Raw genomic sequence first — 18,050 nt, 5'->3', positions numbered from 1 at the left:
GAAGTCGTAAAAGCCAACATCTTCAGCTTTCTAGAGATCCAATTAAAATTTTGAACAATAAAAAATATTAGAGCCGAATTAAAAAAAGTAATAATAATAATATCAACAGGTAATGCCAAACTTACACCTATAGAGGGCACATTGCAATACACGTTTTTATACGTTCGTCGTTGTATCATTCGAGGGCATTGCAATCAAATAAAAAATGCATCAGAATTCAACGGGCCGTTTGTACCGCAGGCCATGACTTGCATTATTCATTTAGCAAATAAACTTAAATTCAAATGTAAATACGTAAGTGTAGATAGGCGACACATTATTTGGAAATGTGCGTGTTTACTTAAAGCTGAGAAACATTTGAAATGAATAATGAACGACTCATTTTATAGTCGAACAAAAGAAAAAACAAAAAGTCATCTGCAGAGGATGGGTAACTAAAAAGAAAAACATTTTTCTTTTTAGTTATTATTTTGCATAAATTTCTAAGGGAACGGTAGGAAATTATTTGGGACACGCTTTTTCATCCCCTTCCTTCTAGCCATGATTTACATAATTTTCTCCTTTTGCACTGATTTGGCCCACACGTGCGGTTGGTATATACCCGCACCAGAAAACAAATTCAAGGTCACCATTGAATTTGAATTTAAGAAAAAAATACAATTAACCTTTCATGTCAAAACGAATAAATTAACGTGATTGATTGAAACGGCCACAGTAGCAGGTGAGAATGGATTACCTCTTGAAAACGCAAAAAAATAAAAACATGTTGCCATGGAAACAGCAAACTAATCAGCTGATGAAGAGACACGCGCATCCAATGCATTAACGATATGCAAACATTTAGTGCACACCCTTATTGATCGCATTCGTGTAAACAGTTTGTTCTACACCTTCCATTATTGTTTTTAAATGTCCAGTTATGTTTACCGCCTTCCACCTCGAACAATTCAGTGAAATACGTTCGGTTGGATGGAAGGTCCGTGCGGTACAGTCGACAGCCATGGAGTCGATTAGGACGGACGGATCCTCTCCTCCAAAACACGTTGCATACAAGACAAACGTTCAAGTCGAAACGAATTCAATTCCCCTTCAACCTTTACTTGTTTGTTTACGAATTTTAGGCATCGAACTCGTTCCGTCTTCGACAACCGAACCGCCCGGCAAAATTGACCGTTGCAAGACCTTCACGCTCGGCGTGATTTTCCTCGTCTTCAATGCATTTTGCAACGTTTACACGACCCTGATGAACAGCCCGCTGTTCATCGAGGATTTCAACACGATGTTGAATTCCACAACGGATGGAACCGATTCGACAGTCAAGATATCGACAGTGTTGTCCTGGAACATCATCATCGATTACGTCAATTTCGGAGTACTGGCTGTGATTGTGCACGCCACCCTGTTGTCTTTGTCTCAGCAATCGAAATGGAAGTCGCTCTGGAACAACATCCAGCGGATGCATCACGAATTCAAAGTCATCCGGAAAACTATGGGCCATCTGACAATCGTTGGACTTGCCGTTGTTTCCTTTGTAAGAGACACAACACAAAAACATATCGAATTAAACGAGCTCATATTTCATTTGATGTTTGTATACATAGGAAAGTATTGTAATGATCAGTTTCGCCGGGGATTTCATCGAAATGAAGCCTGGGGCGCAAGGATTTTTACCGGCCCTATTGCCGGCCGTATTCCGTCTGTGCGCAATGGTCTTTAATATTTACGCTGGATGTGGTTTGCTTCTGTTCGCCCTCGTCGGCTGGACGGCGTTGCTGGGTTTACGTTGCCTCCAACAACAAGTGACCGCGTCCAGCAGCCGGACATGCCCGTCCCTGACTCTCAATGCAACATCCCTGACGGCGCTGATCAATTGGAAAAGACTTCACGTTTTATTATCTGACGTTGTGGACGGAATGAACGAATGTTTCGGTCCGATCCTTCTGATCTGGATCATTCACATCTTTGTGGGTTTCATCGCTACTCCGTACTACATCGTCGATGGTTTTTACAGATCGGGAAGCGCCGGTCGCAGTTTGCTGCCCGTCAGTATCTACCTGATGATCCAGCACACCTTTCACGTGTTGATCATCACCGGCATTCCGAATGCTATCACACAACAGGTACTACACGAATCGAATGTATTGAAATGGGCCGCCATAGTATTGGAACGTTGTCATCATTTCTAAGGCAATCGCAATCGGAAAGCAACTGCAACAAATCGATTTTCCCAATCATCTCCAAGAACAGGTGAATATGTCCTCTGCCTGAGTTAATTCTGTACAACTAAAACGCCGATATTTATGTCGGGAAAAGGTTGGCATGTTGGCAACGGAAGTTCTGATTTCGTTGCCTCGCATCACGGCGATGGAATACGGCGATTTGGAATTGTCTCTCATTCCGACGGTATTTATTGCAAAACAAAGCACATCTATTACTTTTCGCAATAGAATCAAATATTCTCTACAGATGATTGGCACTACAATAACATATTTGGTCATATTATGCCAGTTCGAAGTGTGAACGAGCTGAAACCAATGACGTCAATTTGCAAATGGATTCATCGACGCTGGCCATCATCACGAGAAATAAAACGATGACTCTCACATGCGATTAATGTTATACATTTAAATAGTTATATTTTCTCTATTAGCAGAATTCCCAGTCTTTATGATTGGGTGGCCGACAAGCGACTGGACATTTGTCTGCAGTGAGTTGCTGGCCGATCCCGCCGACGTAACAGCTGCCATTGCGCATCGTGGGGAACGGATAGACTTTGAGCGGAGACTTGCTCAGCATCTGATTGTTCTGGCATTGATAACTGTCGTGTGCCATCTGATTAGAATAAAACAAGATGCAATGTTTGAAAAAGAAATTGAATAACGAATAGGATATACCACGTCAAACTGGGCAGTTGGCCAAAGGATGTTGTTCAACGAATTTTGATCTGTACTCTTGTCACCACCCTGGCCAGCTACTATTAAGGCCCTCGTCAGTCCTTCAATGAGATCTCGACGCTGATACAGTTTGGCTCCCCACATTCCTGCCATTGAAATGGAACACGTGTTTTATAGGATCTTTGCCTTGTTGGAATAGGAGGATCTTACCGCCCAGGATCAGATGATTGTGCTTTCTGTGATCCCTCATCAAATGGAACGTGTAGTTGGATCGAAGCCATTCGTTGACCGCATCCACTTCCCTCCGCCAAATGACACTGTCGGTGTCTCGCGAAATGAAAATGTCCACATTAGGATCGAGCATAACCAGAAAGCGCAACATTCTCGGGTTGAGGCCTTTAATAAGGGCTGGATCGATGGGCGTCAGTGCCGGAATTCTTCCAATCAACTCCGCAATGCTGCACAAATCAACGTGATCAAACTGACAACTCAAATCGAACAACTGGTTGACTATCGATCGTTCCGTTTCGGATTCATTGTGGAAATTGTGGTAAATCCGCACGATCCAGCCCGGATACATTTGCCTTGACGTTGTCGAAATGTTTCTCAACAGCGAATCGTAACGACTGAAAAGGGACATGTTGGCTGCACCGAACAAGGTGAACGTGATGACCTTTTGGTGCATTCCGCGTGCGGATGAATCCGCACTGCACCACTGGAACGCGTCGTTCGACGTCGCCACATTCTCCGCTCCGATCGTTTTATTACACGATGAAGACTGTACGCTGGTTTGTTTTAGATTCGTCACAATCTCAGCAGGTTGCGAGTGAATTAAATTGCCGGTTTTAGTTGAATTATTCGGATTGGAGAATCCAACGAGTTGCCAGCAAACAAAGAAGGCGATTGCAAAAACCAAAAAGCCCAACAGCAAATTCCTCGAATTGCACCTTACAGACTGAAACATAATTTCCGACAACCTTAGCCGGCAGGTAATTGTTTCACTGCAACAGGGCAACGAAAGAAGGGCGTCATAGCGATATCTATAAATCACGTAGCGATAAGGATCGTGACACTGATAAGGTAAAACGGACGCGATTGTGTCATAAGGATATGCTTATCCTCATCGTATGAAACAGCCTCAGAAACATATAGTTTAAATGAATGAATTTAGGTTCATTCTGGCACTATATTCAGGCAGACCAACAACGACATCTTACAGGATGATGTGAAGTGAAGTCTTATGGTATCCTGCGGCACGTTCTGACACAATACTTTTGCAATCCTCTTGCAGGTAAAATAGAAGACTGAATCATTAAATGTCCATTAGGCTACCGGCTGCAACACGCGTGAAAACAGAACATTGTTTGACCTTCAGGCTGACGCTGTCTATTGTTTCTCCGCACCTAGCAGTTGATTGATCTAGTACGATTCCTAGATCATATAGACAAGGAGGACTTCTTTCACTGTTATTTGATTATGAAGCCCCAGGCTTTTGTTATTGCTTCGAGCCGTGCTGTACATAATACACATTCAATTGTTCCATCCACGTTAACATCGACATAATTTTGAAATCTCGCAGTTGCCAGGGAATCACCGAGGCACAAGACACGTGATGACGAACGTCCGTCGAATTCTGAACTTGGTTTGCGCGTCGATGGTCGGCTTGTTGTTGATGGCCATCACGTCTTTTCTGTACTCTTTGCATGTCTTGGAGCTCAGATGGATGTCCAGATTACAGGCCGTCGCTGACGTGAGACGAGACCAATTTTCATTTCCAGCCCATCCGGTCAACGTGGAAACGACCAGCTATCCATGGGTAGGAGATCCTACCTGCCAACACCATGCCGTCCAGGTAAATACCACGTGAAACAAGCGCGAGTGTGTCTAAGTGAAACATGAAACATTCGTCTCTTTTGATTGCGATTAGTTTGCAAAGAACCAGTCTCGCCCCAAATGGGCGTTGACATCTTTTCCTGGGAGCGGAGTAACGTGGACCCGTCAGCTGATTGAAGGTGTAACAGGGTAAGTGTCTGTTCTATAATACATTTCAAACAAAAAATTGCCTTCAAGCAAGTCTAATTACATTACGCAACATTGCGTGCAAGTATTGAATGTCGTGCGTTTTAAACACACACACACACACGCAAATAAATTTATAAAAAAAACAAAAACAAAGAATCTACACAGGAACTGCTCACGGATCCAATGAACCTCCCATCGTATCAACAGGTGTGGTATTTTCTATTTTTCTTGTTCAATTTGCCAAGTGCGCGTTTGACATTGAATTGTTGACGAAGGGCACTACGGCAATTGGGCGGATTTGAACTGCGACTGCACGATACTCATCAAGGATCACGATGGCACGAGCGCGAATAATATCCTTGATTATTTGGAAACAACGTCAAACTTAACCGTACGATAAATTTTTATTTCGTAATCAATTAAACGAGAACCCTACCCAAAAAAATATAGAATAGAATCGAATCAAATATTTCGGCGAATTTCAGAGTAATCCAGCATGGAGGGATTATTACCAACATCGTGGAATCCTTCTGATCCGGAATCCCATTGACACTCTGTTTACCTACGCTCATTACCTGTTGAGTGGAAACGATCAGAAAGGGACGGGAAGGCCTGAAGATTTCGCAGGTCCTCACTGGGATGAGCACGTTGATTACGTGGCATTCGCCTGGGCGGATCACGCGGAACGCTGGATTCAAAACATCAAAGAAGGGACGGTCGTTTTCTACGAACGGCTTTTACAAGACACTGAGAATGAACTGAGACGTTTATTAAAAGCCATTCATTTCACCGATCCCAATCGTCCACCTGTCGATCCGGAACGGATGCGTTGCACTCTGCAACACAAGAATCGTTCGGATCGCAAGCGCACTAAAAAACTCACGTAAGAATTCTTGTAATCAGATTTTTTTTTTTAAATTAAAAGTCTCATCAAATATTGAATTTGGCTCTTTCAGGGTTCCACTTTCATCGAAACATTACGCCAAATTGATGTCTTCCATCGACAAAGTACAACGAATGCTTTTGAAAAAAGGTTGGCCCCCACTTCCCATCGATCTCTACGACCTCCGCAAACCGGATGTTACACCAGCCGCATTGCAACATTACAAAGAGTGAAACACATCAATGACATGAATTGTTTAAAAGAAAATAAAAATAAATTGGTTGACGGTTAACAGTATTGCCACTCTTTGTGATCAGGAGGTCGACATGCCTCTGGACATTTGGACGGTTCGAGCTTCAGTCCGACACCGCCAACGAAGGAACTGCCATTGCGCTCGGTCGGGAACGGGTACATCTTCAGCAGTGACTTGTTGAGTAGACCTTTATATTCACAATGATAGCTATCGTGCGCCATCTGGCGAAAATATTCGAATCAATCGAATTTTTTAAGGTGAATGAATTCGACACGTCATAACTCACCACATCGTATTGGACTGTCGGCCAAACAATTTTTTCTAGCAAGTTCTGGTCCGTATTTTTATTCGTATCCTGGCCACACAGGATTAAAGCTCTTGTTAAACCTTGGATTAGGTCTCTTCGCTGATGTAGTTTAGCTCCCCACATTCCTAAGAATCAAAGTTTGTGTTGCATGAGTTGGCTGCTGTGTTTACGGAAATTATTTACCGGCCAAGATGATTGCAGTGTGGTTTTTATGATCCCTCATCAAATGGAACGTGTAGTTGGAACGAAGCCATTCGTTGACCGCATCCACTTCCCTCCGCCAAATGACACTGTCGGTGTCTCGCGAAATGAAAATGTCCACATTCGGATCGAGCATAACCAGAAAGCGCAACATTCTCGGGTTGAGGCCTTTAATAAGGGCTGGATCGATGGGCGTCAGTGCCGGAATTCTTGCAATCAACTCCGCAATGCTGCACAAATCAACGTGATCAAACTGACAACTCAAATCGAACAACTGGTTGAGTATCGATCGTTCCGTTTCGGATTCATTGTGGAAATTGTGGTAAATCCGCACGATCCAGCCCGGATACATTTGCCTTGACGTTGTCGAAATGTTTCTCAACAGCGAATCGTAACGACTGAAAAGGGAAATGTTGGCTGCACCGAACAAGGTGAACGTGATGACCTTTTGGTGCATTCCGCGTGCGGATGAATCCGCACTGCACCACTGGAACGCGTCGTTCGACGTCGCCACATTCTCCGCTCCGATCGTTTTATTACACGACGAAGACTGTACGCTGATTTGTTTTAGATTCGTCACAGTCTCAGCAGTTTGCGAGTGAATTGAATTGCCGGTTTGCGTGGAATCAGTCTGACGTGCGAATCGAATGCAAACAAAAATCGCGACAGCAAAAATCAAAAGCACTGGCAGCAAAATTCTGTAGTTAAAACACCTTGCAGACTTGAACATTGTTGCGACAACCTTGGCCGGCAGCCGAACGTTAAATCGCCAACAATTTCAACAGTTATTTTAGTCCAGGAAAAGACGGCCTGTCTTATCTAAAACACACTCAACGATAAGGATATATAACAAAGGCGATACAGGCAGAAAGCAAATAAACCCATCAACTATAGACACGACCGTTCGTTCGTGGTTTTTACTGCCCACAGAAACGAACGGCCTGGAGTGTCAATCAATTCCTACTGGAAACATAAAACGGACTAAATGCGTATTACGTTCAAGACTTTTGACAAAGCTCTCGTTATCACTGCATTTTTATGTTTCAGCGAGGCTCGTTTCGTGTTGCAATGTGAACGAGAGCAAAGTCTAGTCGTTTTTCTAAAGTTATAGCGGCACGCAAAGAAGCGGGGGGGGGAAAAAACGCTATATGCTAATTGCACACCAAACAGATGTTGTTATAAGGCTCGAATGTTCCGCCGTTGACCAATTGCCTTCTCGTCTATAATTACTTTCCTTTTGGGACATGAGCGTGTGGTCTACACAAACATTCTTTCCCGAACATTCCAACAATCCGCGTGCATTTCGACTCCAAAGACGTTGGGTATATCGACGTTAACGACGCGACTGTTTTCTTTGGTTATATTCGACACAGCCATCACGGAAGTAATAAACATATTCTAATTATATGCGCTAAACGCTGCATAAATCAAGAGCCACATAGGTGGCCTTGCACGTTGAACCTTATATCCATAAGACGCGTGATGCGTGAGGGTTTGTTGGCCACGAGAAATTACGACGTCTTACATGCACCACCTGTTGAAAGTCAGGCTGGTCCAACTGGACTTTAATGACAATTTTCCGAATGACACGAAGGGAAAGACGTTGCACGAAAGCCCGTTCTTGGACTGTGCTGGGGGCTGGTAGTCGTGCTGATTGGATGCATAGTAGTTATTAGTACAGTGTTTCTGTTTTGAACAGGCCGAGCAGTACATCGAACACCACAAGATCCAGCGGACATGTACTGGAGCCATGTCGCCCATCTGCGTGTCATTATTCGACCCGTGTTGATCACGTTCATCGCCATATCCATCTGCGTCCTTTGGATTCATTCAAACACCAGCGCCGATGGAAATCTGTTGGCTGCTACTCAATCAGTTCAACCGTGTCCTCTGATTTCACCTAAATTAAGTAAAGAATTTACAATTGTCGTAATCTTTATTCAAACCGTAAAATTATCTTGAAAAATCGCATGTGGTGGCGGGGACAGTTGGTTGGACAAACCTTTCTCTGGAAACAATGTCAGCCATGTCGAAGGAAGACGAAGACATCGTTGAGTTCAGGATGAAAGAGGCTGGAGTGAAAGCTGGCGGTCGTTACGAGCCGAGTGAATGTCGATCCCGACATCAAGTGGCCATCATTGTGCCCATAAGAAATCGAACAGAACATTTGACTGTTTTCTTGCGCTACATGCATCCGTTCTTGCAGCGACAGCAGCTCAATTACGTCATCATCGTCGTTGAACAATCAGGTATTCATTTTCATTGATTCTACGTATAATATTCCTATATTGTAGTATAATTGGAAAACGGGATGGGCCAATGGATGTATAGAACGTTGGCCCTTCAACCGTGGCATGTTGATGAATATCGGCTTCAGAGAAGCCCAACTATTGCATGGAAAATACCAATGTGTTATTTTGCACGATGTCGATATGCTACCTGAACACGACGGCAATCCATACACCTGTCCGACAAATGGGAAACCCAGGCAGATGGCCTTTTCAATTGATCGCTGGAACGATTACAAGTAGAGTATCTACAACAAACATTCGAATCAAACTCACTGCGATTTAAAAACCAACACATTCTTGTTATATATTACAGTTCGATACCGTGGAGCTTTTTTGGAGCCGTGAGCGCAATTTCGGCCAATGATTTCCAGCTGATTAATGGCTACTCGAACGCTTTCTGGGGCTGGGGTGGTGAAGACGATCAGTTATTTCAACGCACGCGGTCGCAAAATCTGACGGTGGTCAGAGCTTTCGACGGCAACGTGTCACAAGTGGTGCATTACAAGACAATGTCCCATCCGAAAGCCACGCCCAATCCGGATCGGATGTCGTTGATCAACGAAGGCTGGACCAAATTCAAAATGGACGGGCTCGTCGATTTGAGATACACGAGACTCGATTTGAAACTGAAACCTCTTTATACTCACATTGTTGTCGACATCCAGCCATACAACATCACCACTTAGATTTTACATTCCACCTTGAATATTAATCGTTTTAAATTTGATTGATTTATTTAATATACATGTCGTTTTACTTGTACGATTACACAGAGCAGTAGCTAAATGTGATATTTCGTTTTAGTCAATTGATTATGTAATGTAATAAATAGCAGTGGGAGGAAGCATATAGCGTAGGCCTACACATGATGGACGAGCGTGATGGACGAGTAAACAACAAAAAGGTTCTGGTTATTCGATTTGTGGTTATTCACGCAATTCCAATTTTCCCCAAGGAATTCCTTTTCCTTTTACGGCCAACAGAGACGAATAAGCTCTTTTCGTCCATCTACCAGATGTGGCTGGATGAAAAGCGTGGAACAGCTGGGTTAGTGCTGTGTAGACCTAAGCTCCTCCCACTCCATACCTCAGCACGAACACAGAAGAAGCCAACAAAAGGTATGCGTGTGCTCGGAACACGCGTTCATTTCGTGAGTCGATAGGCTGATTGAGTGTTTGTTCATCATTTATCTCAATCGAACCGAACATCTCGTCAACGGCGCAGAAATTCTATCCAGGATGGATCGTCCGCATCTACCACAATTTCCGCAATCAATCGGTGGAAGCGCACCGACAGTTGTGCAACGTTTACTGCCAATTCCGCAACGTCGACCTATGCAGCGTTCCACAGTTAATCGAACGCATCCGCAACACAACCAAAAACAATCAGCTGGAGCCTATCGAGGCCGGCCTTCTTGAACGGCTGAATCTCAGAATGTTTCGTTATCTGGTGGCGTTCGATCCGAATGTCGACATTTTCATTTCACGCGACGTGGACAGCATCATCTCTGCGGGACAGGATCAAGTCAAGAACCCTGATCAAGTCACGTTGAGGAACATTGTCTGGCCTTCTGCCCAGTACGACGCGGTACGATTGCCACAGCATATCTTTGACACCCATTCAGGCCGATTGCTTTTCATTGTGTCGCTTTTCATCAGATGGTTCACGACAGTTACCACTGCCAGAATTCGGTTTTCATGGCGAAAACCTTGCCAATGAGAGTCTACCCGTTTCCGACGCAACGTCGAGACGGATATTTCATAGGGGGGGTCGGCCAGCAAAAGATTTCGGCAAAGTGTCCCGAAGCTTGTCGACCTCCAGATCACAAAGATTGGGAATACTGCTAAACATTTCATTCTGTTTTTATAAAACATACTGACGAACTACGAATTAAAAAAAACAAAAAAACTCTTCCTGTTCTATTGCCTGATGTTGATTCTTCCAATTAACGCTAGATGGTGCGCAATAAACGAATACGTTTTGCGTCGAAATCATGTACCTGTTCGGAAAATATTGTTAGATGCCTGTAGATATACGAGGGATGAGCTCATAACGATCTAAAACCAAGCAGATGGTATTAATATTGATTTTATGTAAACTCGGAGCCACTGTTTTTTATAGTTTAATCCTGTGCGTCTGTTCATCGTTTTCGAATTTCAACGTTGATATTGCCTTTTGGTCCCTGTCTTTTCCGATAGTTTCGACCTTCACCTTTCTCTTTCACTCTTGTTCTTTCTCTCTCAAAGAATAGTCAACAAAAGTCATTTCTTGCATCAGACTGTGTTTTCTATCGTTTACCTTCTAAACAAGAAGAGCTTCACGTTCAGTAAACTTGTTAGTCTACTTGTCGTCTGTATGTACATATACTCTGTCTAATCATGAAAATGTGTCCAGCATACGTGAACGATCAATTATCGGTATGACATCCACATACAATCTAATCAAAACAAAAAATGGCAAGCAACGGCAACCTTGGAACGATGGCCTCCACGTCTACCAGCTGCCGATGAAGAACGATGTAAGATCGGTTAACGATGAAACATTTCCCGACAAACTATACACGAATCGCTTTGCAACATTTGCTCAACTTAAACAAACCAGCATATGTGCTGTGTTTTGTTTGTTACCTTTCAACGGTTACCGACGGTTACTTCACATTCACGGGCTCGTGGTTCTTTCGCATTGAACGGATGAGGGTGCATCGCCTTCATTCCTAGTATATATTTACTCGAATTTTAAAAACAATTCTTATCCAAAATCTTGTACGTTTCCGATGTAGCTGTTAGCTATTTCGGATTTGATTTACATCTGACTATACTCATCTTATTCATATACTTGGAAAACAAAAGTGAAACCAAGTAGAAGTAACAAGAATGAAAAACATTCTTGGACTGGGCCACCTGTTCACTGCAGTTAAAAGAAAAAAAGGGGGGGGGGGAGACAAAAACGTGAAGAATACACGAACGCGAAAGATGTTCAATAGCAGCTTAACCGACAACGATGGAACATCGTCTTTACTTGACGCTAATCGAAATGTTGAATTCTTGGACGAAACGAACGTCCTGCTCGTCCAAAATGCTCTTATCGTTGGGTAGCAGCTTTTTCGGAGCGATTCTGGCCGTTTATTATTTGCTACCCGCCGATTGGAGTCATCAGTCGCTACCTCATCATCAACAGGTGAATTACGTGCAATCCATTTATCGTGTCGTGTTTTTTTAAATCGTGAGAATTGCGTAAACTTATGCGTCATCCATTATATAGACTATGCAGGTTGCAGTGGTGGACGAACGGACAGCCTATCCGTGCCAAGCTGATCGTAAGATCATCATTCTCTATTGGACGAAATATTTCGGGATGACGGACTTTGGCTACGGCTTGGGACGGGCACCGTTTCTCGAGTGTCGTACGAATCAGACAAGTGACGGTACGGGTTGTTTAACGACAGCAGATCGAAGTTTCGTGAACGATAGCGACGCCATCGTTTTTCACGCTCGTGATATCAACCCGAACGATTTGCCTCCGGCCGGATGGAGGCGACCGCATCAAAATTACGTTTTTCTCCTTTACGAGTCGCCAGTCAACACGAATCTAAACATGTTGCGACAACCTTTATTCCGCAATTATTTCAATCGAACAATGACCTATCGTCGCGATTCGGACGTCGTCGATTTGCATCCGTACGGCCACATGCAGTGCATCGACGCTGCTTCACCATCGTGTTCCGAATTGCCACGAACTCCTGATGCAAAGAAGCCAAACATCGTCCAAGAGAATGACGATTCCACGTCGGTTCCCATCAAAATAGACTTGACATTGAAAAATCGGACTGTCGCCTGGTTCGTGTCGAATTGCAACACAAACAGTCGGCGTGAATTGCTGGCCCGTAACTTGTCGTACTTCATTCCAGTGGATATTTCCGGCCGTTGTGCAAACGCAAACAACATCACCTGCTCCGATCGGGCTGCATGCGACGAGAAGCTGAGTCGTCATTATCGTTTCTACCTAAGTTTTGAGAACTCTTTGTGTTTAGATTACGTCACTGAGAAACTCTACCGACCTTTGCAACACAATGCAGTCCCAGTCGTTTACGGAGGTGCTGACTATTCTTTTTACCTTCCGGCTGGATCGTACGTGAACGCCATGGATTTCGACAGTCCTGAACGTCTGGCCGATCACTTGAACAAACTGATGGTCGATGATGAGCTGTACCTGACGTACTTTCGCTGGAAGGCGAAATACGCCGTCGAAAGGAGAGCGAAAGACGCAATGTGCCGACTATGTCGATTGATCAGTGACCCCGAAACGAAAGACAAGAGCTATGCAGATATTGCTGATTGGTGGGCTGGTGATGTCAACGGGGCGAATCAAACTTGTCAGCCTCCACCAACAAATCTCGTTTGATGCTCGCAAAATGAACTCAATTATGCCACTGAATACATTCAAGCGTTTTCGAACATTTTTATTTGAATGTTGCCGACGATGTACGGGAAAAATAGAAGCCATGTCGCATCCAATATCTTTTAATGAGCACGTCATCTATCACAACGAGCATTGCCAATAAACTGTTGATATAGCTTCACGATCAATTTGATTTCTGCTTTATAATAGCACCGTCGTACATCCACTGCATCCTTTTCTTTTGCTCTAACTTTAAAGCTTCAACGAAACAAGATATGTACTTTATTCATCTTTCGTACGTACACGTATATATAGTGAAACCACTTAATTATTTAGCGGTTAAGGACGGTGATGACGACATATCCATGCCGGCCAAACGGAATGATGACGAGAGCTTTCTGGTTGACGATCGATGAATGATTCGCCTCCATTCGGATGTGCAGACGTCGTGGTGTATTGACATATCATCATGCAATCAACTGAAACGTCCAGATATGCAGTGCTGAGATGATACAATTCGTTCCAGTTTTTTGTTTTGTTTTAAAGTAACGGTGTTGAAAACAAAGCTATTCCCACTCATCTATTTTTGTGTACATGTACAGTTCTAAAATGAAAACCAATTCGTTTTAGGAAGTCGGATGGTTGACGGGCATATGGCATGAAAACATCCGGCTGTTAACTGCCCCCTCTTGTTCAGCTTGAGCAGCATACAGAAAGAAATTAAAATAAATGAGAGGAAACCAAAAAACAAACAAATCTTTTTTGAACAATGACCCCAGTTCACTGTCCCCTCCATCCCCACCTGAAAAATTAAACAAAGCAAACTGCATACTGGAAGAACACCTTTTTTCGTTCAGTGTCACTTCAACGGGCAACGATGGAACGTCATCTTTGCTTGACGCTCGTCGAATCGTTGAATTCTTCGATAAATGGGAAATCCTGCTGGTCTAAAATGTTCTTGTGTTTGAGTAGTAGCTTTATCGGAGCGGTTCTCACCGTTTATTATTTGTTACCTGCATCCTATTCGGTTCATCAGTTATCAACTCATCATCAACATCAGGTAGCCTAATATACTTAATAAATAATATACAAAAACTGGTATCGCATCATCTTTAAAGCTGCCGTTTGTATACCTGTTCTGAGTATTTGTTCATCACAGAATTTTCTAAAGAGGGGCCGGTGTGCGGAGCGTGAAGTTGTTTTGAACAGTACAGTCAGAGCCGAGGTTGGGTATATGACGAGCGCCATGCCGGTGACTCCGCGCACAGGCAATGGCAACATCGTCATTCTCTACTGGAACACATTTTTCGGACTGGGCGATTTCGACTACGGCTTCGGACGGACGCCGTTCCTCCAATGCGATACGACCAATCAAACCAGCGACAGAGGCGATTGCATAACGACAAACGATCGAAGGCTGTTGAACGATAGCCACGCAATCCTTTTTCACGTTCGCAATTTGAATATCGATGATTTGCCACCGCCCCAATGGAGGCGACCTCACCAAAATTACGTTTTTCTCCTTTACGAGTCGCCGGTGCACACGGATCTGAAGATGTTACGCCAACCTCTGTTCCGCAATTATTTCAATCGAACAATGACTTACCGCCGCGATTCGGACTTTGTTGATTTGCATCAGCACGGACGGATGCAGTGCATCGACGCTGCTTCACCGTCCTGCACCGAATTGCCACGGAACACAAAAGACGAGACCATTCGAGATCATCCCAATGCGACGTCCGTCCCCGTCGAAATGGACTTGTCCATGAAAAACCGCACCATCGCCTGGTTAGTTTCTCATTGCTGGACAATCGGTCGGCGTGAATCGTTGGCTCGTAATCTATCGCAATTCATTCCGGTGGATATTTACGGCACTTGCGGACACGGAAAGCATCAATGTCCAAACGAAACGGCCTGTAACCTGGCCATCAGTCGTCATTATCGTTTCTACCTGAGCTTCGAAAATTCTTTGTGCTTAGATTACGTCACTGAGAAACTCTACTGACCCCTGCAACATGATGCGATTCCAGTCGTTTACGGAGGTGCTGACTATTCTTTGTACCTTCCGGCTGGATCGTACGTGAACGCCATGGATTTCGACAGTCCTGAGCGTCTTGCCGATCACTTGAACAAACTGATGGTAGACGACGAGCTGTACCTGACGTACTTTCGCTGGAAGGCGAAATACGTCGTCAAAAATAAGCCCAAAGATGGGATGTGTCAGTTGTGTCGTTTACTTCGCCATCCCGAAACGAATAAAGACAAGAGTTATGCAAATATTGCTGCGTGGTGGGCAGGTGGTGTCAACGGCACGAATCAAACTTGTCAGCATCCACCAACAAAACTCGTTGGATGACCTCACATCGATTGAATGAGATGTGCAGAATTATGTCCGCGTGAATCTATCGAAAAAGTTTATGCAAATTAAACCAAAACCAAGATGATTTTGAAGAACTTCACTGTGCATATATGGTCAGTACACCTTTACGTAATACACCTAATCATCAACCTTAACCTTTTCTATACGCTGATGTATATTTAGACAACACGAATTGTACATCCTTAAGGGCAAAAGAAAAAAACTATTTAGTTGTAGTGATAGGCGACAGACGAACCTTGGATTGATGCCTTCCCATCACCTGTCATTTATTCCAAGAAAAAAAAAGAAAAATAATTTGGATTTTATGTTTGTATCAGCACATCAGGTACGAACGATAGCCCCAGGAATTATTATTTCATTCTCAGTTGTGATCTCCAGTCAGACTGGTTTTCGTGTTACCTCATAGGTACAGTATTTACTTACGTTAAAAAGAAGATTACTACGAGGCAATTACGTTTAAGTAGCTATCCACAGTTTGCGTGTTGAACGTGAGCTGCACTCCCATTGGCTAACATTTGGCCGCGAAGGCCTTCCGGCCAGGTGAATCTATTTTTAGTTTGTTTGACTGTTGCCAACGCAATAAAACGTTGCTCATAAAGCCAAAGAAAAACATTTTGTATATAGTTTGACTTGGATCGTTTCTCATTGTTGGTTGTGCTGGGGTCCACAATGACGCTCCGATTTCAATACTTTTATTACGCTTCGATCATGATGTTGGCTTGTTTGCTGACAGGAATTTCATTTCAGTACTATACCGATCCTGCAATTCCAATCGATTGGGTACCGAATCTATTGATTGCCACTAATGTCAGACGAAATCATAGCGAACGATCATCATCCGATAGCAAAGTGAACTATCCTTGGACGGACGATCCCACATGCCGCCATTTTAGCGTCCAGGTATTATTTGCACAATTTTAGCCGTAAAAATGGAGACAATTTTTTAAACTTTTTTGGCTGGAACAGTTTGCGAAGAACAAATCTCTTCCTAAATGGGCTTTGACTTCTTTCCCCGGAAGTGGAGTTACTTGGACGCGACAGTTGATCGAAGGCGTAACTGGGTCAGTTACATAAAATATGCTAAATCTTTATGTCTATATAACCCTTTTGAAGTAAATTCCGTGTACTGCAGGATATACACTGGAACAGCTCATGGAAGCAGCGAATCCCCAATCGTCGATGGTATTTCATTGAAATTCTAACACAAATCACGTGAGTCCATCATCTAACGTGTTGAACGTTCTTAAAAACGAAAAGGAAATCACCACGGCAACGAGGCTGAACACGATTGCGGCTGCACGATTCTTATCAAAGATCACGGATACCCAGAGACGCATCAGCCTTTTGTCGGGACCGGGGGACCGTACGAGAACAGAGGGATCCTCCTCCTTCGCAATCCGTTCGACGCTTTATTCACATTCGGCCATTTCTTGTGGAGTGGCAACGATCAACGAGGTACGGTCTCACCCAATGTTTTCAACGGTACCGATTGGGACGAGTACGTCATCTACGTGGCATCCGAATGGGCTGATCACGCAGAACGCTGGATTGAAAACATTCAACACGGAACTGTCATTTTCTACGAACGGCTTTTACAAGACACTGAGAATGAACTGAAACATTTATTAAAAGCCATTCATTTCATCGATCCCAACCATCCACCTGTCGATCCGGAGCGGATGCGTTGCGCTCTGCAACACAAGAACCGTTTGGATCGTAAACGTGCCAACAAACCCAAGTATACGAAATCACGATGTTATTCTCATGCATTCACATGACTATCAATGAAATTTGTTTGTTTAAAAAAAAAAACAGGGTTCCACTACGATTAATGGAGCATTCCAGAATCATGTCTTCGATTGAAAGGGTACAAGCAAGCCTTAGTAAGAAAGGATGGCCGTTGCTTCCGCTTCACCTGTACGATTTACATAAACCTGCGGATGTATTGCGTGTACTGGAATAAATGCCCTGAAATTTGTGGCTCAATTTCTGTTTATTATTATGTTTTCAACATTTATGCTATTCGCATATACTCGATGCGCATTGAACCCGCTTGCAGCGAGTCTTGCACCGCCGTAAGATTTCTTTTAGATGGGTCACAACAAAGCGAAACGTTCAGAGACTGCTGCGCAAGCCAACGAGCGAAGCCAACGAGACCGAAAACCAGCGAATATTGAAGGACATTTCGCCAGTTTATTATTGCATCAGAACAACAAGAGGCTGACTTTTGCAGCGTTCCAGACTTCATACAGCGTATTCGCGACGCGTCTAAAACCAACCAGATGGAGCCTATCGAGGCCGACCTTCTTGAAGGACTTGATCTCTGAATGTTTGGTTATTCAGCGACGTTCGATCTGGTTGTCGACATTTTCATTTCACGCGACGCGGACAGCATGAATTGGCAGAGGGAAGTGGACGCTG

General features: G+C 43.7%; 8 protein-coding genes and 1 pseudogene across 8 annotated transcripts; 7 read left to right on the top strand and 2 right to left on the bottom strand.

Annotated features, from left to right (window-relative positions):
- Positions 1-715: 715 nt before the first annotated feature.
- Positions 716-2,604, top strand: LOC116928014. Its single transcript, XM_032935062.2, has 5 exons — positions 716-1,531; positions 1,602-2,120; positions 2,188-2,247; positions 2,314-2,403; positions 2,467-2,604. Exons 1-5 carry the CDS (start codon positions 920-922, stop codon positions 2,518-2,520), a joined length of 1,335 nt encoding a protein of 444 aa, XP_032790953.2. The 5' UTR covers positions 716-919; the 3' UTR covers positions 2,521-2,604.
- A 15-nt stretch (positions 2,605-2,619) lies between these two features.
- Positions 2,620-3,920, bottom strand: LOC116928022. The gene is made up of 3 exons (XM_045176499.1): positions 3,105-3,920; positions 2,895-3,040; positions 2,620-2,832 (listed from the first exon to the last, which is right to left on the bottom strand). Exons 1-3 carry the CDS (start codon positions 3,856-3,858, stop codon positions 2,647-2,649), a joined length of 1,086 nt encoding a protein of 361 aa, XP_045032434.1. The 5' UTR covers positions 3,859-3,920; the 3' UTR covers positions 2,620-2,646.
- Positions 3,921-4,055: 135 nt separating this feature from the next.
- On the top strand, positions 4,056-6,091 carry LOC116928017 (WSC domain-containing protein 1). The gene is made up of 8 exons (XM_045176498.1): positions 4,056-4,185; positions 4,270-4,409; positions 4,474-4,746; positions 4,822-4,916; positions 5,071-5,123; positions 5,192-5,307; positions 5,402-5,799; positions 5,873-6,091. The coding sequence occupies exons 2-8, from the start codon at positions 4,371-4,373 to the stop codon at positions 6,030-6,032; spliced, it is 1,134 nt and encodes a 377-aa protein (XP_045032433.1). The 5' UTR covers positions 4,056-4,185; positions 4,270-4,370; the 3' UTR covers positions 6,033-6,091.
- LOC116928021 lies at positions 5,665-7,548 on the bottom strand. Its single transcript, XM_032935073.2, has 3 exons — positions 6,543-7,548; positions 6,339-6,484; positions 5,665-6,273 (listed from the first exon to the last, which is right to left on the bottom strand). The coding sequence occupies exons 1-3, from the start codon at positions 7,288-7,290 to the stop codon at positions 6,088-6,090; spliced, it is 1,080 nt and encodes a 359-aa protein (XP_032790964.2). The 5' UTR covers positions 7,291-7,548; the 3' UTR covers positions 5,665-6,087.
- Positions 7,549-8,167: 619 nt separating this feature from the next.
- LOC116928018 (beta-1,4-N-acetylgalactosaminyltransferase bre-4) lies at positions 8,168-9,642 on the top strand. The gene is made up of 4 exons (XM_032935069.2): positions 8,168-8,469; positions 8,549-8,809; positions 8,892-9,087; positions 9,165-9,642. The coding sequence occupies exons 1-4, from the start codon at positions 8,298-8,300 to the stop codon at positions 9,535-9,537; spliced, it is 1,002 nt and encodes a 333-aa protein (XP_032790960.2). The 5' UTR covers positions 8,168-8,297; the 3' UTR covers positions 9,538-9,642.
- Positions 9,643-10,018: 376 nt separating this feature from the next.
- On the top strand, positions 10,019-10,842 carry LOC116928020 (the record flags this gene model as incomplete). The annotated part of the gene is made up of 2 exons (XM_032935072.2): positions 10,019-10,438; positions 10,510-10,842. Coding segments are annotated over 2 exons (609 nt in total), but the record flags the coding sequence as incomplete, so codon positions are not given.
- A 941-nt stretch (positions 10,843-11,783) lies between these two features.
- Positions 11,784-13,426, top strand: LOC116928015 (alpha-(1,3)-fucosyltransferase C). Its single transcript, XM_032935064.2, has 2 exons — positions 11,784-12,028; positions 12,113-13,426. Exons 1-2 carry the CDS (start codon positions 11,852-11,854, stop codon positions 13,250-13,252), a joined length of 1,317 nt encoding a protein of 438 aa, XP_032790955.2. The 5' UTR covers positions 11,784-11,851; the 3' UTR covers positions 13,253-13,426.
- A 691-nt stretch (positions 13,427-14,117) lies between these two features.
- Positions 14,118-15,763, top strand: LOC116928013 (annotated as a pseudogene).
- Positions 15,764-16,067: 304 nt separating this feature from the next.
- Positions 16,068-17,615, top strand: LOC116928019 (WSCD family member CG9164). Its single transcript, XM_045176496.1, has 5 exons — positions 16,068-16,529; positions 16,596-16,690; positions 16,762-16,811; positions 16,887-17,367; positions 17,445-17,615. The coding sequence occupies exons 1-5, from the start codon at positions 16,299-16,301 to the stop codon at positions 17,590-17,592; spliced, it is 1,005 nt and encodes a 334-aa protein (XP_045032431.1). The 5' UTR covers positions 16,068-16,298; the 3' UTR covers positions 17,593-17,615.
- The last annotated feature ends 435 nt before the right edge of the window (positions 17,616-18,050 follow it).

This window comes from Daphnia magna, linkage group LG7 (genome assembly GCF_020631705.1).
Source record: "Daphnia magna isolate NIES linkage group LG7, ASM2063170v1.1, whole genome shotgun sequence".
NCBI lineage: Eukaryota > Metazoa > Arthropoda > Branchiopoda > Diplostraca > Daphniidae > Daphnia > Daphnia magna.
The sequence above is the reverse complement of the archived record's forward strand: the minus strand, read 5'-3'. Positions and strand labels throughout refer to the sequence as shown.

What these genes read in the sequence shown, in the direction of transcription:
- LOC116928018 (XM_032935069.2), top strand. Translation starts at nt 8,298, where the DNA reads ATGTACTGGAGCCATGTCGCCCATCTGCGTGTCATTATTCGACCCGTG. An exon ending in TCTGATTTCACCTAAATTAA is followed by an intron (nt 8,470 to 8,548) that starts GTAAAGAATTTA and finishes TGGCGGGGACAG; the next exon opens with TTGGTTGGACAAACCTTTCT. An exon ending in CATCGTCGTTGAACAATCAG is followed by an intron (nt 8,810 to 8,891) that starts GTATTCATTTTC and finishes ATGGATGTATAG; the next exon opens with AACGTTGGCCCTTCAACCGT.
- LOC116928014 (XM_032935062.2), top strand. Translation starts at nt 920, where the DNA reads ATGTTTACCGCCTTCCACCTCGAACAATTCAGTGAAATACGTTCGGTT. An exon ending in GACTTGCCGTTGTTTCCTTT is followed by an intron (nt 1,532 to 1,601) that starts GTAAGAGACACA and finishes TTGTATACATAG; the next exon opens with GAAAGTATTGTAATGATCAG. An exon ending in CCAATCATCTCCAAGAACAG is followed by an intron (nt 2,248 to 2,313) that starts GTGAATATGTCC and finishes TGTCGGGAAAAG; the next exon opens with GTTGGCATGTTGGCAACGGA.
- LOC116928022 (XM_045176499.1), bottom strand. Translation starts at nt 3,858, where the DNA reads ATGTTTCAGTCTGTAAGGTGCAATTCGAGGAATTTGCTGTTGGGCTTT. An exon ending in CAATCATCTGATCCTGGGCG is followed by an intron (nt 3,041 to 3,104) that starts GTAAGATCCTCC and finishes TTTCAATGGCAG; the next exon opens with GAATGTGGGGAGCCAAACTG. An exon ending in CAACTGCCCAGTTTGACGTG is followed by an intron (nt 2,833 to 2,894) that starts GTATATCCTATT and finishes TATTCTAATCAG; the next exon opens with ATGGCACACGACAGTTATCA.
- LOC116928021 (XM_032935073.2), bottom strand. Translation starts at nt 7,290, where the DNA reads ATGTTCAAGTCTGCAAGGTGTTTTAACTACAGAATTTTGCTGCCAGTG. An exon ending in CACTGCAATCATCTTGGCCG is followed by an intron (nt 6,485 to 6,542) that starts GTAAATAATTTC and finishes TTTGATTCTTAG; the next exon opens with GAATGTGGGGAGCTAAACTA. An exon ending in CGACAGTCCAATACGATGTG is followed by an intron (nt 6,274 to 6,338) that starts GTGAGTTATGAC and finishes TATTTTCGCCAG; the next exon opens with ATGGCGCACGATAGCTATCA.
- LOC116928017 (XM_045176498.1), top strand. Translation starts at nt 4,371, where the DNA reads ATGAAGCCCCAGGCTTTTGTTATTGCTTCGAGCCGTGCT. An exon ending in CTGATTGAAGGTGTAACAGG is followed by an intron (nt 4,917 to 5,070) that starts GTAAGTGTCTGT and finishes ACAAAAACAAAG; the next exon opens with AATCTACACAGGAACTGCTC. An exon ending in ACCTCCCATCGTATCAACAG is followed by an intron (nt 5,124 to 5,191) that starts GTGTGGTATTTT and finishes TTGTTGACGAAG; the next exon opens with GGCACTACGGCAATTGGGCG.
- LOC116928015 (XM_032935064.2), top strand. Translation starts at nt 11,852, where the DNA reads ATGGAACATCGTCTTTACTTGACGCTAATCGAAATGTTGAATTCTTGG. An exon ending in CGCTACCTCATCATCAACAG is followed by an intron (nt 12,029 to 12,112) that starts GTGAATTACGTG and finishes TCCATTATATAG; the next exon opens with ACTATGCAGGTTGCAGTGGT.
- LOC116928019 (XM_045176496.1), top strand. Translation starts at nt 16,299, where the DNA reads ATGACGCTCCGATTTCAATACTTTTATTACGCTTCGATCATGATGTTG. An exon ending in TTGATCGAAGGCGTAACTGG is followed by an intron (nt 16,691 to 16,761) that starts GTCAGTTACATA and finishes CGTGTACTGCAG; the next exon opens with GATATACACTGGAACAGCTC. An exon ending in AAACGTGCCAACAAACCCAA is followed by an intron (nt 17,368 to 17,444) that starts GTATACGAAATC and finishes AAAAAAAAACAG; the next exon opens with GGTTCCACTACGATTAATGG.